Here is an 18411-nt window from a genome sequence, read left to right as displayed (position 1 = left end):
TTGCAAGTTTTTTGTAATTTCTAGAGATCACTTACAAGCTTTCCATTTTATTCTAGCAAGATGTATCTCTGCTTATGGACTAAATGGATTACCTTAATGTGGAATTCAATCATTTCTTAATTTTAATCTTTTTTATTTTATTTTATTTTATTTTTTTTAAGCGTCCTTCCTTACTTGAAAGGTTTATGTCTAAAAACTTAATGCGGGTTTGTTTTTCTGCCTGCATGACGGTCTTACCCCAGAATGTTCCTCCTCATCTCAGCTGACCTGTACCTGAGCAGAGCGATGCTCTGCTGGGTGACTTCTCCTGTTGTCATCCACGAGGAAACTTTAAACATTTTAATATGTGGCATCATTCCCACAGCTGTCATTGCTGTCTGCAAGTTTATTCTCAGCACAGTGTGAAGCTTTCAGCCATGCAGAAGGGCAACACTTTCACTTAAATTGCTAAGACAGGAGCTTTATATTCAGTTTTCTCTTGAGTGTAATAGAACTTGTTACCAGGTCCTCTTATCTCCTCCAAAGTAAGATTGGTGGTTGCTGTTGAGTGAATTCTGGGCCAGTCATTTACAGGCCTGTATGAATACGCTTTTTTATAACTCTGAAAAGATTTTCTGGTTAGAAAATTGTTGCATGTAGATAATGAACCTTCAAAGGCCAGTCATCTAAAAATGTAAATGTTTATTCCTTAACACAGGAGGCTTGTGTTACCACATGGACTAAGCTAATTCCAGGGGACAAAGACGAATGCTTCTGTGGCACTCTAAAAGGCAGCACTGCTTGGCGTATCCGTGGGTACTAATCACAGTCTGGTTACACTCACCTTGTGCAAGTACGGTTTATGTACACAAATGTATGTGCACATGCACCCGTGTGCTCGCACATTTATGTATACACGCCACATCAAGGGGAATAATTTTCCAGTCCTACCAATGCATCCCATTACAGGATGCATTTGGGAGTGCAACCTAATGTGGGGAATGGTGTTGGAAACTGGGAATTATCTGAAAGCATCAGCTGGGATATGAAAAACCCGTGGCTCCACAGACATCAAAAAAAATTTGGTCAAGAAGAGGAAGGAGGAAGTAAATGGTGGTGAATACCAAATGAAAGCATTTGTAGGAAAAGTCAGAGGGGTCGGTGGCATACGGTGAGCTCCTGGGTTTGGTGGCTGTGATGGTAGCAGCAGCAGCTCGGGGCCCTGTGCTCGAGCTGCCCACACCAGGGCGGTTCCTATCTGCCCTCCTGTTCTTTTTTCCAGCTCTTTACATCAGGGCTCAGATTTGTCTCTTCATCCTTTGAGTTATTCTGCATTTGCTAAAGCTCGTTCTTTCCCAATGTGATGTTTCCTGCCCTGTGTCTTGGGCCTTGCACCCACATGCGTGGTCATCTGCGAAAGGCCAGAGCCCGCAGCGGGCAGGGCCTAGAACTGCTCTTGCTCCTTCACTTCAAACTGCAGAGAAAGGAGAATATTTGATAAATTCTTATGAATTTGGAGCAAAAATGATGTACTGATTATCCATCAAGCTGCAGATGAAAATTTCCCAATCTGTAAGTGAAGAGGATAAGTGGCAGCGTCACGCAGAATTAAACATTTTCTAACCTATATCCTGGTGAATTTGTAACCAGTAGACCTGAGGAAACCCTAAAGTGGAGAAATTTCCTCGACCCACTGCTATTTCTGTTTTAGCAAATCTTGCAAGTCTGCCTTACCAATTGGTACCTCCAAGAAGGCCAGTCAAGAAGGAAGAAAAGCCCTAGTGCGATTTTTCTGGGGGATAAGCATGAAGAGAAATTCTCATTTTGAGAATGGAGTTGACTTTGCCTGATTTTGCTGATTTTAACACAAAGCAAGAAAGCTGTGTTCATACTGGGTGGCAATTTTTAAAGTAGGGTATGGCTGTTGATACAGATATTCCAGAAAAAATAAAGAATACTAAGACAGCTGTGAAAATATTGCATGAAAGAAATAAGGCTTGGGTAGCTCAAGTTTTCAGTTGGAGTTGTGCTTTGATGAAGTTGGCACGTCCGTGATTATCAGCCCCTGGGGAGGTCAGCCGTGCTGGTGCGCCTGTGAGTGTTGTGCTGGCAGAAAGTGGGAATTAGTGGACATAAAATACCAGGTCTTCCAGACTCACACTGATACGAAGAGTTTCAGGCCACGGCGGGTTCAGAAAAGGGTTACTTTTTTATTCCAACGTACAGTAATTTCACTGAAGTTATTTTTTCCCAGCGGGCAGTACTTCTGCATTTTTGAGGCCCAGCCACCATGTGAGGTGGCAAGGATGCTCCCGGTCTCAGCAGAGTGGATGCAAAATGCAGGAGCGTGACTGATGCAAATGCTCTGGGCTAGGTGGAAGAGCTGGAGGAACGAGCAGAACAGGACCTGTTTCTTGCAGGCTGACCTGCATTTCTTATATAATTCCTGCTTTGCCTCTCTACAGAGATCCCTTGCCAGTTCCAAGCTGGTCTCCTTGCTGATTCCCAAGTTAAATATTTGTTCCTGAACGGCTGCAGAACGAACAAGTTTCCTGGATCCTCGCCATCTCATGTTTAGCGCTGACATCACCGTCTTCTTCAGTGAATTACTCCTCTTCAGAGGCTGACCTGAGACACCAGATTGAGAGCTTCTAGCATTTAAGAACGCTGTCTTGTGTTTCTGGAAGGATTCACAGAGGCAAAAGGCTTTGATTTAAGAGATTGCTCTGTCATTTACCATTTGTTTTCCTTTAGAATTTTAAGAAAAACGTGAGTGTGCTGGACAGGCATTATGTGCATAGTCACTCTTGCTTGCAGATTCTGTCCCAGAGATTTTTGAGCTGTTTGGCTGTGTATTTTTTCCTTTTTCCTTTTTCTATTTTTATTTTATTTTAGGCTTTTTGAGTGTTCAAAGGAATCTAGTGAAGGATGAATCCCTTCCATTTCACATTTGTGGCATAAGGAACTGATCTGCTCTAGTGATTTACTTTTATGGTAACTCCTATATCCTACTAAAACCAAAGTAACAATTTCTGTGGCTTAAAATTGCACACTTTATATTAATTGCTAAGATTCTCAATGAAAATAAATAACCAGTTACTAAAAGGGCAGAAGGGATTAATGCTTTTGCTAGAATAACTTTAAAGCATAAATTTGCTAGTTAGTTTGAATGCTGAATCTCACTGTCATTCTAGTTCAGGGACAATAAGGTCAGACAGGAGATGCATCTTCCACTGAGAAGTTTGCTCACTGTGTCTTATGGAACTTCTCTTCTTCCTTCACCATTGGCATTTATGTAATAGGGAGTTGTAGACATTCATAGCAGTCAATAACAGCGAGAGAATCTTCCTCGAGAAGCGATGAGAAGGCAGTCTGAGCTAGTGGTCAGTGCCGGGCTACGTGTTTCCACCACACTGCCAGGAGAGGGGAGGAGAGTAGGTGTTTTATTTGTTTATTTTTAACACAAGTTTCATGTGTAAAAGTGTCTGTTAGGGTTTAAAAGTTGATAATTGATGTTAAATGGAAGAAACTCTTTGGTAGTGCTTAAACAAATAAATACTGTTTGAATTGGTGGAACCATGTCCACAGCTGCATTTTATCATCTTAGGATCATTTTGTTTTATAACTGGTACTGCAGTGTTCAAAATACACATTCCTTGTAACTCCAGTAACTCTTATTTTAGAATAATTACTAGAAATTTGTCCTTTGGGCTTTAAAATATTTGGAAATATAACTAGACAGTAAAAAATGATTATCACACTGCTGAACAGTCGTTGTCTTGCTGAGTGCGTTTTAGGGTCTGTAGGGGAATATATGGAAGTCCACATGATAAAAGATACTTGGTAGCTCGGATTTGGGAGGAAACTGTAGTGAAACAGCTGATTTTGAATTCCAGAAGCGGTTTGGGTGGTCACCCTGATGCAATAACTGAGTGGTTGGGGTTGTGTTCTCCACAGAGCTTGAACTTAACCATGATTTACAGTCATTTCCTACGTATATTTTATCTGGGATAAGTAAAACCTTCCAAATGCTTTCAGTTAACAGGTCTGTAATGAAAAGATTTGACCAAGTAAGGAATTCTGTCTGTCAGACAAAGACTTGCCAGCATTTGTGGTGAAATAATCTGCTCTGTTTGGAGACTGCAGGAAAAAATCCTTTCTGTACAGCTGGTGAGTTTTTGTTTTCACAGTCAAAACAGACATACTGAATAGGGAAGCCGTTGGTAATAGTTTGATTTAACTCATGCCTGAACCATTAGCTATTAGCCTCTGTTGAATTAATAACAATTTGTTTGCTATTGAAATGTGCTGATTGCAGGTCAGCTTTCCAAGGAAAAAGTTACACGTTGTTGAAGCTTTGCTTAGTTGCAAACTCACCCAAAACAGTAAGAATAACAATCAAAACAAAATCCCGTCCAATTTCTCCCTTCTATTCTACTTTGTGGCCATTAAAACTTGGAGAAAATTTACAAAGAGCACGTGTGCTCTTCTTTACTGTTCTATTTAAGTCCTACAAAATTGTGCCAGTTAAATGTACAGAGAATGCAGGTCTTTGTGGCTTTTAGGTGCATTCGTTCTTCTCAAAGCACTGGCTGCAAATCCAATTTCATAGATTAAAGACTTCTAGCATAATGTAGGCACCTGTCACTGTATGGAAGCCTAAAATATCTGCCTGGATATAACATGTTTTTCAGCAACTTGGAGCATATGTAGGTTTTTTTTTTTCATACCTTTTAGCTTTTTTTCCAGTACTTGTCTATCACCTTAGCCTGTTGTGCTAGCTGCGGTAGAAATAATAAAGTATGTGCTATTCATTGGCTGCCTTATTAATATGCAGTGAGGGCTTGCCATTAGAAGTTAATAGCATAATGTACTTCCACTCTGCAGAAAGAAGCCAAAAGGCAGCACTATGGCCATGCTGGGAAGCCGACAAGATGGGCGCTGTTAGCGTGAGCTGGGTGTGATTAGAGGGGAGGCCGACAGATGACACTGAAGGTGAAAGACTCAAAGAGGGAACCAGTTTTGTCAAGAATACATGAGAAGTAGTCTTTATGGTGTGGAGTGTTACGGGATGTGCTGGTACCAGTGTAGATGGCTGCTTGTCTTTATTTTGTCTGGGAACTCTGACTTGCTCAAGAACCCTCATCCTTTACTGCTTGCAGTCTTTGCTTCAGGACATGGCTGTAGGAACATCCGTGTCACAGTGAGTCTGCCCTTGAGGATTACTGTCTTGTTAATGGCAAATGCTCTGGTTCAAGGCATTGTGGAGCTTGAGGTAAATGGAATAGGTTGCCAGCTAAAATTTCTGAAGACTTGCACGTGAATTGCCCATTCCTGCCTTGTGACAGCAAAGGAAATAAGCACGGGGTTTAGTCCAGAGACCTTAGTAGTCCTGCCTTGCTGCCTCTCAACTCTTTGTCATGGCTCCTTCATGAAACCAAACAACTGCCTGAGTGCTTTTGGTCCTTTTCAGGATAAGGTTGAAATTGTTTTTCTGAAACAAAAGGAATTAGCACTGATTACAACTGTGATTTAGGAAACTTCATCTTAGCACCTCCAACTTGAGTCTGATGCCCACAGCAGGGTCAGTGTTTTGGGTATCTCTGATTTCCCCTCCAGCTGCCTTTACTGGCATTGAGATATCCATCCTTTCATTCAAAAGGTTTGAAATTGGCCAGTGGTTCAAAAATTATTAGCAGAGTGGGAAAACAGGATCGTAGGCATACCGGTAACTAATATATTTACATTAGCCTTGTTTTTGTAGGAAACCATGCTAAAAAGCCCTCACCATGTTGATATAACCTTTGATGGTGTTTGGAGGGCGCTAGCTCATTCTTTAAGTGCTGATTCATTCAGCACTGTTTTTAACTGTGTTGAAGAGAACTATGACAGGGTTTACAGATAACATAAAGTCACTAGTTTGAAACTTGGAGATGGGAGTGAAGAAACAGGAAGGAAATCTGAGCTCTTGTAGGTCAATTTTTTGGTTACATTGGCATTAAATCAAGAAGAGGAGGAGAAGGATTGTGCAACAAAAATCTGAGTCTTTTTTTCCTGGCTTGTCACTTTCTATTTATGGGAACCCAAAATGACCTGACTTCCTGGACTGAAAACAGTAGTGACATATCCTTAATGATAGTCTTTCACTTTTTGAGCCAGTCTCCACTACTCACCTGTGACATTTTTTATCAGATGTCAGAGCCCAGGCTGCAGTTGGAAGGGTGCTGGGAACTGTGACTGCATCCTGCGACAGGCAGAGCCCCAGATGTTAACAGAATTACTGTTGATGTTAGGGCTGACTCTGACACCTTCCAGTAAGTCAACATTCGGTGTTGCTCTCAGGCTCCCCCTCAACCTTGGCAGGAGCCGTATATAAATATTGTCATCCATTCTTCTTTTCCCAGTAATGCCTACAGAAAAAATAAAGCAGCGATGGTCAGCATGGGAGGGATTAGGGAGAGACATCATCAGTCCAGCTGCTGAGGTTTTTCTCCTTTGGTTGGCTCCTAAATTTAATCTGTCCCTGGAACAGCTCAGAACATTTTTTTCCCCTGTTCTGTTTTCATGCAGGCTGTACTGTGAGTGGTTCTTACCTATGCCCAGTTTGTATTGCTACAGGAACAAAACTATGAGCATGAGACATCAGTTGCTATTCTTCCTGCCCCTTAAAATTCATAGAAAGGTCCCCACTGACTTCAGTAGAACCTCAGCAGGAGAGGAATCACTTTGAGCTGCTAAATATTTTTATTATTTCAAAGGAGAGGAGTTTGAGGATGTGTTAGCAAAGCAGAGGTTGCTAGCAGAAGACTGGATTTCTAGTACCTGAATAACCTGTTGAATACAGCGGTCTCTTGCTGAAATATGTAGTTTGAGGGAAAATGATTAAGCTCACCTAATAGCATGTGCAACAGACTCCAGGACCACTGACTGTATTTCATGTAACAGTACGAGAGGCTTTCCTTGCCTTTTTGCTCATTTTTAGGTAGTATGGAGATCACATGGTTCCTATTTTTTATTGCAGTGCCCAAGCAATTACTTTTACCATGGTTCACATTGAGTGCCTGCTGTAGGAAGCTTTTTATAGTTGTTCCGAATGTCTTCAAAGCGAAAACTTAAGTAACTTTCTTACAAGTCTTGACAAACTCCCCTGGGAAAGCAAAATTTCAGTTAGTAGCTGCCTATAAAACACAGTGTGATGGCATCAGCCATCTATCACCTGGATTTTTCAAAAACATAGTCGTCCCTCAGAAGTAAGATCTATTCCATTTCACATTCTTGCTCTCCTATCTTCTGGGTAACAGCAACCTGCTGGATGATGCAAAAAAGAATTAAGATTCATTGCTGTATTTTTTTGTGCATACAAATAATATACACGTAGGCATGGGATTATTTATTCATAGGTGTGAGGAAATCAGCTAAATATTTCAAGCAAAATTAACATTTAAAAATGCATGAAAAGTGATTATAATATTTAGTCCTACCAGAGGCATGTAACTCTAGTTTTCTTCCCCCTGAACTTTTTGAAAAAAATCCATTGCTAAAAGTGGAGCACCTACATATACAAAGGATAACTGGATATTAAATTGAAATAATTAAATATCCATTTCCATGGAAAAATAGATTGGAAAAAAAACACTGGTGGCTGAGCGTTTGTCACTTTCATGACCATTGAATAATCTGGAAAAACTGAGGAACTTCGTAAGTCCTTGTGATGTTCCTGGTTATCCAAGAGGACTTTGCAGACTCTGCAGCAGTGAATTTACTTGAATCCGGATCTCCAGTGCCTAACACAACAATCGAGTTGTATGGTTGCACCAGTCAGGCTAAAGCATGGCTGAGTGCTTACAAGATTTTTGAGTCTTTTGCCTTTTACCAACCATCATTTGTTGCCCAACTTTCTGTAGGCATCAACAGAAGAAATACATTTTAAAAAGGAGTTTGAGTAAAGCTCATACTAAGTTCTGAGATTGCCTCTATTCAGTGCTCTATTGCAAGTGATATCTGAAAGCACTTTTCCGCTTCTTTCTATTTTGCAGTTCAGAAGTAAAGCCATTTCAAGGAAAAATGACTCAAATAGTCAACCAGATACTGTTATTCACATCAGTTAGGCACAGCCAGGAGACGCTGCTCAGGAAGTACAACACAGAGACTCAAATACCTATTGCAGTTAGAGGTCTGTCTGGGTCAAGAAGGAAGGAAGAGCTTTTCTTCTGCTTGTCTATGCATAGCCAGCTGCAAATAGTATATTGCAGCATTTTCATTACTTTAAGTAGCAGGAAGAGATTCATTTCTATTAAGTGAGTCTTTTCTGGGTGCATGTGACAAAGGTTATAGATTTTATTTGAACTGGAGATTCTTAAGATCTCCAGAGAAAGGTCTCGGTGCTTCAAACTTTTGCCTTACAGAAAAAGAGGCAGAAGAGGTACTGGGGATTTTTGAGGAGGATTTCTGTGATAGAGATTGTCTTCATGCTGGGTGTTCTGTATGACAGGTGATAACGACAGGGGACAACAGAAACAAATGAAATCAGAATAAGGATTTAAGAGAAAAAGAGGTCAGACAGCTCTTACATTTGAAATTGTCCGATTATTTCACCTTGTCTGATTATTTGTTCTGAGTTATTATCTTCTGTGTGCATGGGTAAGGATAATAAAGGGGAAATGCAGGCAGAAGACTGCCTATTTTTCCTTCTGGCTGGAGGCAAGTTTGGCCACAGAACAGAGAATGGGAAGTAGGTTGGTGAATGCTGATTGCAGCACTAGCAGGGGAGTTCTTCTGTTGGCTGGGGGCAGGAAGTTCCTCAGCCCACAATTGCTGGATGACAGCAATGCTCCTTTGTTTCCAGCTGAGGAATTTGCTGGTTGTACCACAGGCAGAATTTCTCAGATGAAATTTGCAGCTTCTGTGGGTGGAGAAGAATGTTTCAAAGGGCTAAACTGAGCCTTCTGACTTGTGACTCTGAACGGAAGGAGGGCACTTCAGGCTACTACTTTTATAATGTGCTCACTATATCTGTAGGCTTGTAAGGACCTGGCACCATGGAGCTAGCTGGTACTCCTTTGACAGATTTTCTTGAGATAATATACATTTAAGGTCCTTGGTTTTTAATAATCTCACATTTTTTTACATTATAGATCATATTTGCTAATTGATAGAAAAATTGTTGATTTTGTACAAACGACCTTAATACTCTTAATAAAATAAAATCAAGAAACTGTCTTTTAAGGTGAATGGATGCTATTGGTGTTGGATTAGCACTGTCCTCCTAACTATGGAAAAAGACTTTGAGCCCATGTTAATACTGTCCATGTTATGGTGGGGAGGCCTGCTTTGTGCTTTTGAGATCACTAGAGTGGCTGACACAATGTCTTCTGGTGGTGGCATACCCTTAGGCATAATACAGCTAAAGCTGGTGCTGGTGACAAGTTTTATGTAGGGATCTGAGCACTGTTTAGTTACGTCAACTGGAGATTATAATAGCTGTCCATTATTTGAAAGCCATATTTTGGATGTTCAATGTCTACTGGACCTTGATTTGTAGGCTGTAAGCTCCTGCAGAAGCATCCAAGATCCTGCTCATTCCACCTCCTCTTGTAAAGGTAAATGTGACAGTTCACTCTGGGGACAGACCTGACTTCCTTTGTCAGCTCCAGATTAGCCTAATGCGACTCATTTTTCTTGAATCTACATGCCGGAGGTGCACAGAGCATACAGTTAGTTGAAGCAGCACGGCCAGGTCACTTCAGGTAGCTTCTTGTGGGGAGCACGCAGTGCCTGCGGCCTACAGGTTGTGCTTTGTGTCAGCCTGGAGCGTGACGCAAGACACTAGTTGCTCTCTCATACCCTGAGTGATTCAGGGCTGGGTTCCCGAATGCCTGCTTCCTTCTTGGCTTTTTGTTTATTTTATGCTACCACAGGATCGGTCCGACAGAAACCCACGAGCGGAAGCCAATATGAGTTCCAGGAGCCAGTCTGGAATGACTTCCTACTGCTGTGTGCCGGAATCAGGAATTCCTGACGTTCCTGCCACCTGAAAAGGTTCAGCGGGGACTTCTGGAAGGAATTGGTTCAGAGTTGATTAAATGTATTTAATTAGATTGTGGTGATCCAGTATGCCTGCTATTCATGATCAAATCAGATGGCTTCAGGAAGACTGATGGCATCGAGTGGCTTGCATACCTTGGGACTCTCAGTGCTGCTAATAACTTCCTGAGAAAGTAACCATTCTTGATTGACTTTAGGAGGAGCTTCAACAACAACAACAAAAGACAACAACCACACCACCACCACCCAGCTGAATTAATCCACAATGCAAAATTTTACTTTTTTTTAATGAGGCCTTTATTTAAATTTAATTGTTCCCCACTACAGAAAAAATACTGATTATTTTATAAATGCCTGTAACGGGGCAGTCAGTTTTTTTAAAAATAAGATTGTGTTCATGTCCCCTCCCCCCCCAACATAATGGGGTAATACCATGTGTCATTAATGAAGCCATGAGTAGAGTGCTTCTTTCATCAGTACACTACTGCTAGGCATGAAATGGTCTGTTTGGGATTTTAAGAGCCAAATGTAAATGTGCTTAATGAGACGCAAGGGGCTTGGTCTGTGGCGGGGAGAAATGGCTTTTAGCAGTAGATGCAGACAAAAGTATTGTCTTTCAGTCTACAAGAAGTCAAAGAGAAAAGGAAAAAGAGACTATGGTCCCAGATGGAGGAGGTGTCAGAATTTAGAAGGCTAAACAGCTGTAGCCTGTTTATGTGTTTTAATTCATTGTTAGAAGAAAGGAAATTAAACAAAAAATTGAAAACATTAAATCTTTTTTAAAAAAAGATCTGCAGTTGACCAAGACAGGCTACAAAAAGAAATGCAAAGTTTGTCAATTTATTTTATATAGTATAGATTTCAATTTGTTTATATGGAGTGCATCTAGAATACATTGAAAAATTCTTCTGAGTGGGTGTTGTAGGATAATACTCCAAATCACAGAAAGAAAATAAAATCATTCATATATCTCATGGTATCAACAATCTTGTGAGTTTCTGAAACTTGTTTTGAAGCTCCTAACTTACATGTGAGAAACTTCCTGCCATTGCCCACTGTTTCAAGTACTGATCTTTAGTTAGGTCAGCATTTTTTCTCAAAGTGTTGAAAAGTGGCATATTGCTGAACTTTAACAATGATGGTATTTGATACTGGCAAAAAAAAAAGGAAGCAAAAAGTAATTATGAAATATTTTTACTGGCTTCAACAATAGTTCTGCAATTCCAGTGGTTTAAATTGTCTCGTCATCTACCTTGGGGTTTGAATGTAAAACACATATCCACCTCGACAATTTTAGTATTTAAAAACAGGTATTGCTTTGCTGGCCTAGATGTTGAAAGCAGCATAATTGCACTCTTAAAAGCTGCTAGCTTTATCTTATTTTACAGGAGCCAACGAATCTTTTTTTCCCCTCCCTAGTTCTTTGGCAGTAAAGTTACTTAGACTCAGAAAATGACAATCTGAAGAGAAGGAACTGTTTTTCCAAACTATTCTGTCTTTAAGCAGAGCAGGCATCCTAACAGATGCAGTGATACTCCACTGTCTTGTCTCCCTGCTTGGTGGCTGAGGCCCAAAAGGGGACCTGGTCTTCTTCCCCTCTCCCCTCCTTTCTGCTTCACTTGCTGGTGACTGGGTGCTCCTTCCAATCACCTCTGGCACTCACCTGAGCCATGGTAAGCCAAGTCTTTTCTTTATTTCTATTTAATGAAGCTTTATTTTGGTTTTCTGAACTGATTAACTCACGCCAAAGAAGCACTGTGCCCCCTTGGTGTCTGTGACCTGCTAGCCAAGATGGCTGTAACATCTTAGTGGGGCTATGTCAGCTTTATGTTTAAGTACAACTTTTTGCTATAGGCCTTTGTACATACTAGAAGATAATGTTGCTGAATGCCCAAAAACCGTGGCTGGGTAAGACACTGTGAGGCCGTTTTACTTCAGTGTTATGCATGCTTAAACCTCGTGAGAGTGCTGGGGTTGAGCGGAGTTAACCAGGCCGCTTTCTGCAGAAGTGTCTCTGACTCAGTAAAACCCTTGTAAGCTGTGCGTTCCTCGATGGATTTTCAAGAATAAATGTTAGACAAGCACCTTCCTTTCTCTCTCTGTGAGGAACTGAAGACAAGGCAAAGATCTTTCGGTGTGTACCAGCAGAGTATCTTCCACTCCACAACCAGCGAGGACGGAGCCAGCCCCAATCTCCTCTAGTGCTGTTGACAGAAAGCTCCCGGTTAGGTGTGCGACATTTTCTCTACATGGCACAGGCGTGTGTCAGACAAAGAGAAACAGCGAGGAGAGCCGACCGCAGCTTACGATGGCTCTCGCCAGGCTCGCAGATGCCGTGGGTCTCCTCCAGACGATTGTCACTCACTCGCTGCGAGCTCTGCAAACCTCTGCCAGGACCGGGGCTGGAGCGGGAGCTGGGAACTCAGGCTGGAGCGATACTTCATCCAAACGTACACACAGAGCACTTCAAGCGTAACAGAAACCTCGTTCCCTGTTTGGTTTTGTACAGGAAAAAAATACAGTTCTGAAAAGCCTCTGACTGTTGTTTTTCTAACAAGTTAAGCAGATGGATTGGAAATAGTATTTACTGTTTATTTCCTCGACATATCAATATGTGAGGAGCCAGTATAAATTATGGTTTGACTGCAAACAAACCAACCCACGCCAAAGCAATAAAGTAAACACTGTTGTATTTTGTTTCAAGTCAATATTATGGGGGTTTAGATGGCTGTTGTTTCTGTTTTGCCTGGCTATCTCCGACTAGCTGAATTTCAGGCCCTATAATTGAAAAAAATTACGGTTTAAAAGATTTAGTGGAAAATAGGTTTAGTAACTATTCCACTGAATATTAGAAGCAGTAACTTCAGAAGGTATAGGTGTTAGCAATGAAAACAGTATTTCTGTCAATTTCAGAACTATTTAACTTTTCACGAGAAGAACAAGAGTGAAGTCATCACCAGGCACACTCTGACGATGAGGTTTTATGATACAACAGTCTGCTCCTACCTCTTTTCCCTGGCTTCATGCTCGTGTTTTTTCTGTCTTGACCATTCAGGGAGCCAGCTGAGGGCCCTGAAACCGCAAAAGGTTGACACAACCAACAAAATGGATGGCTTCTGCCCGTTTAGCTCCCCCAGCTGGCTCATTCTGAAGGCAGACCAGTACTGGCAGGCAGCCAGGTGCCAGGGCGAGGAAGGGGATGGGGACATCCCATGGTGTGCACGCAGCGGGATGGAGTTGCACCTTTGGGCAGAAATGGGCCATTAAACTGGCTCAGCTGAATTATGTCCTCGAATTGCTCGAACTCGGCATACTAAGAAATAACAAGCAGAGTAAAAACCAGCGTAGCCTGCATGTTACTCATTTAACATGTAGCTGGGCAGATTAGCTAAGATGTTAGACTTCTTGACCAATCTGTCTGACCAGCATGTACTTCCAGCTGTAGTTTTCCAAACAGCGTATTGTGGAAATTGAGAACAGATGAAACAAGGGAATGTTAAAACAGTGAGTTGAATATGCTCCCCAAATTATTCACTTATTTCAACAAACAAGAATCACATTGATGTAATATATGACTGGTTTCAATGCTAAAAGCATATCAAGAGCTGGAATGTACTTACGTGGCTAGACAGTAAATATCTTTGAGTCCTTATAATCCATTAAATTGTAAGAGTATGTCTGCTTGTCTAAATGGAAGGAGACACATCTCTTCTCTGTACCACTGTCATTTACTCCTCCACTTCCTGATTCTTTGGCCTTTTTTTTTTCTTTTTTTTTTCTTTCTTTTTTTTTCTTTTTTTTTCAGTAGGGCTTCTTTTGTGTTTGTGAAACTACTGCTACTCCTGCTTAAGTTGTCCACTGCTCCTGAAAGCCGAGTTAAAGCACTGTACAAATTCTTGTACTGATGGATATAGCTTTTTCACTGTGAGTTGCCACTTCCAGAGTCAGAGGATGACCTACTAAAGATGGGGCTGAGTGATGCGAGGCTGAGCTACTCTTGCTGTACATTGCACTGAAGCTATTTGTTCCACTTTTGATCACAGATTTTGATGTTTGCCTTCCCCTTGTTGCCTAGAGTTGCACATGAGCTCCACAGAAACGACTGGTTTGCAAAGTAACTTTCTGTAAGAACATTGAATGTTCTTATATCCTCATCTGCCAAAAGTTTTATGTCCGGGTAGATGCAGTTCCAATGTGTTAGCCCTCTTGTTAGCTTCAGGTAGTCATAATTTAAACCAAAATGCAAGAAAAGGATCTTTTTTTTTTTTTTCCCCAGTCTCCCACAAACTCCAAGATTTGAAATTATTGCTCTGAAATGTATGATGTGTGATGCTTTCTATCAGGTGATGCATTACAAGATTGCTTGGGATTTAGAAAGCCTTTGTCCTATGCAAACATTGTTTCTAGAAAGCTAATCAACTGGCTAGTGAAAATCAGTGCAAGGCTTGTTCCTCAGGCTGACCGTGCAGTGCAGAGGGTGTGAACTTTAGTGAGCTAATGGTGCTCAGCGTTGCTAGGGAGCTCTTGTGATCCTGTTTCATGAGTAGCTGTTTTGAATGACTGGAATTCTTTTATCTTAGCCTCAGCTAAGAAACAGAAAAGAAAACCAGACTTTTTGCAAAATCCTAAACAATGGACGTGGTTGTAGAAGTTTGTCATGACAGAGATGACAGAGAAGAAACTCATGTTTCCTCTATGTTTCCAAACCTGTCAAACCCCAGTCTTTCCCTATGAATCTGGTTCACTGGCTGTCTGCGATTATTCATTGCCTGACAGTTTTTGTGTCCTAGCACCTGTCCTGTGCTGCAGTTCTGAAAACGAAGCTTAGGCAGGAGAGGCGTGCTGAATGCCATCCCTTGCTCGTTGGTGTGAGGTTTAATATCAACATTTCTGTGCCCCTAGCGCGTGTCATTCTTTACCTCTAAGAGAATGGAGTTTGGATACGCCTTCTGCAGGGCTCCTAGCTGTCCAGTTTTTGGAGCCAATCTCTTTGGCTCTTTGGCAGGCCACATGCAATCACCTCTTGTGCTTGATTGAAATATTAGAAAGTCATTAATCCAAATAGCAAAATACTTTTAAGGCCACGGCCAAATCTGAAGTCTGATGACTTTTTACACCCCTAGTGTTTAAATTTCACATAAATAATATGAATTGACATGTATTGTTAATGCAAAATTATATATGGGATTAACATGTGTGGTTTATTACAAACCAGACATCATCTCTCAGTCACTTGGGTGGTTAGTAATGTTATGAATTGACTGACCACTAAAACCAACTGTATGAAAGAAAACATGTCTTATGCATAAATGTCAAGGCAACATACTAATGGTTTATATTACCGAAATTGTGAAAACTTGAAACTTCAGAATGGGCTACCTAGTGTTTACTTTGAAGTCTGGAAGAATTGAAAAATACACATATTTGAAGTTGAATATCAGAAATCTAAACAGCTTTTAAAGTAGTTTCATAATGGAGCTGTTTTAATTTTCCCCTGCCTAAATGAAATCCTAATACCTAGGGCCTCAAGGCTGTGTAGCTGCTATTTTCAGAGGTGCTGAGTGCATACAGCTGCTGTTGACTTCCCTTCATGCTCTGGGTGTTCAACACTTCTCAAAATGAGTGCATACAGCATCTGCTGCTACTGCTGAGTACCGGAGTTCCAGTAAAAATGGCTGAGAATTTTCTGTCACATTTCTATAGTACCCAGTTGAGTTGTCCGGCACACGTAATGCTCTGCTGTGGTGGTTAGAGGGTACTTACGGGTTCACTGTGTATGAGTACCGTGGTCAGCCTTGACTTACAGACCCCTCTTCTGCACCGTGACCTATCTGTGCAATGCGTACCCCTTGCGGCCTTCTCAAGAACGTTACCTTGTTTTCGCACTGATAAGTTAAAAGTTTTGATAGAAGCTGGAAAAAATCTGCTAAACTTTGAGAATTTTGCTCCAATTTGTTTGAATCAGATGCAGAACTTAAACAGGAGCAGGGTCAAACCTTTCCCATCCTCCAAAAACTAAAGTACTCGAAAGACAGCTCCCAGATCTGTTAATTCAATATTTATTCTTCAGCTGAGGTGCTCAAGTAGGTCTTGGGTAGATTACTCTGTTGAGCTCACAAAACTGAAGGTTTTGTGTTTTCCATGATCATTCCCTAACATCTACTTAAAATAGGTTTCCATTTGCTGAAACAGCGACTTTTAAGTATTTCAATCCAGTCTGTCACTAGGACTTTGAAAACTCCTGAGTAGTGGGAATTGCTTTACATCAAGGGAGAGTGGGCAATTATTTCAAAGCTTTCATTTTCACAGGCTGTTACACTGCTGCAAATTAACAATTGCTGCAAGCTGACTTGTAATTTAGGATATATGCTATGTACACTTGTAGCTGAACAAAACTCACCAAGATATATGAAAACGATCATGCAGCTATGAGTGACGTGTATGTCGAGACTAGAAAATGTTGGGTTATTTCCATCCGAAATACCACTGTAAATGTGCATCGGTAGTCTCCGGTAAGACAAGGTGGGTTGAACATTAGTTGCTACTTTCAGAGCTGCTCAAGAGCTTATTCGGGCAAGAAGACATGAGCAACTGTCTCCCTTCATAGCCTTTGAAATATAAAACTGAGAACTCAGACCACCAAGAAGCATTAGGTGTGACAACTAATGGTTACAGCAGTATAGTCTTCACGCTTTCCGTGCATGAGTTGTGATTCTTCATTAAATATCTGTCAAGTAGCAGAGTTTACTTTGATACTGCAAATTTGAATACCTTAGACTTTTTGTTCTTTTGTTTAAACAGGCAAGTAATAAAAATAACTGCTTTCATTGTTGGTTCACACCTTGGGGATATAGTGCTAAAGTCTTTGTTATCGAGAGGCAAGAGAATTTCTTGCCGCTCATACAAATATAAAAGAGCAAGCAGAAATTTATTTATAGAGATACAGTATTGCACATTTCTTAACAACAGATTAAAGGGACTGTTGGTTATTTCGTTCTGCAATGAATGTTTTACTAAGTATGAACTATCTATTTTCTTTCCAAATATCAAAATGTGGAGAAAACAAATGTTTAGCAAACCAAGCCCTGAATTATATTTCAAACAATTCTGTGGGAAAATGTGTCTTGCATTCACAGCAGGCTCTGCTTGCACTGCTGTATCCATGTATCATGGGAATCCTAAGCAAGCATGGCAAAACAGGCAGAATAAGTGCAGATTTGTAGAAAACTACCAGAAAAATTGAAGCATCACTCTACTAACAGTGAATAAAATACATCATACATAGCAGAGTTGTAGTTTTCACACCATAGGATCAGCCAGTGAAGCAAAGACCTACAGTCCACTTCTTTTATCACCACTTTATTTTCCCACCAAGTTGGTAGGAAAAGTGCTGCAGCCACTCCTAGACAGGACAGGTACACCCAGGCTGCTGTAACTGCTGCGCTCTGTCCTTCCCACCGAGCTTCCCAAGGTGTATTTTTTGAGGTTCTGTATCACTCCCGGCAAAGAAAACTTGCACTCTGATGCAATAAAGTCTTTCTTGAAGTTCCAACACAGTGGATTCGCTCCGGATTGTCCCAAAGTCACAAGAGCAAAACACTAGCACAGCTGAAACCCAAGTTGTAACGCCTTGTTGGGTGACTTCAGGCACTGTATCTGCCTGAGTCTCAGGTTCCCCATCTGTTAATCTTTGTTCAAGATCTTCTTATGAAAACCATTGTCATGCTTTCTTCTGGGACTGTGAATGCTTTTCCTATGGGAAATCCTGCAATGTTATATATGTATTCATCACAAAATAGGAACAAAATCCAAAGAGATATGCATTTATTTTAGTACTGATAGTAGCATTATTGGTTGGAAAGCACTAGAGTCTGGTATTTTCAAAAACAAATAAAAATAAAAGGGATTGCTTAAGAAGCTTGTGTTCAAAGACTACAGCTCACAGGGCGCCTGTGCGCTTTGAACAGTTTGCTTGTAAGAAAATCCTCTGAACCCATTAGACTGCTGCTGCTTCAGAGCACTGTGGAGACTTAATTAAAGGTTCAGGAGAGAAAAGAGGATGATGAAAGTTTTATAACCATAGGCTAATATTTTTGAAAACCATTACTGTTTTTTAACTTGTGGAGGACTTGGAAGGTGCAACTAACTTCTCGATCACTGCCAGGATTCACCTGCAGGTTCCTGTGGGATTTCCATGTTCACGGAATGAGGTCCTGAACATTTCAGCTGCATGGCTCATACATGTTTGTGTATATTAAAGGGGCTGGGTTAAAATGAGCTTTAAATCTTAAAAAAAAAAAAAAAAATCTAGGTAAATCTGTGAGTTCTACCACCAAAGTACTTCCATTTGTTTCTTTTACATTTCAATCTATTGTTACATATATTTCC

At 40.9% G+C, this 18411-nt stretch overlaps 1 protein-coding gene across 1 annotated transcript in view; it reads left to right on the top strand.

Annotated features, from left to right (window-relative positions):
• Positions 1-4789: 4789 nt before the first annotated feature.
• LOC308197859 (uncharacterized protein) overlaps positions 4790-18411 on the top strand; it is a 365283-nt gene continuing 351661 nt past the window's right edge. The window contains exon 1 of the mRNA XM_080599061.1: positions 4790-5254. Coding sequence (XP_080455187.1) covers positions 5015-5254 — 240 coding nt within the window. The 5' untranslated portion in view covers positions 4790-5014. The remainder of the gene's footprint in view (positions 5255-18411) is intronic.

Source organism: Anser brachyrhynchus, assembly GCF_964034855.1.
Source record: "Anser brachyrhynchus genome assembly, chromosome: 7".
Lineage (NCBI taxonomy): Eukaryota > Metazoa > Chordata > Aves > Anseriformes > Anatidae > Anser > Anser brachyrhynchus.
This window is presented reverse-complemented; position numbering and strand designations above follow the sequence as displayed.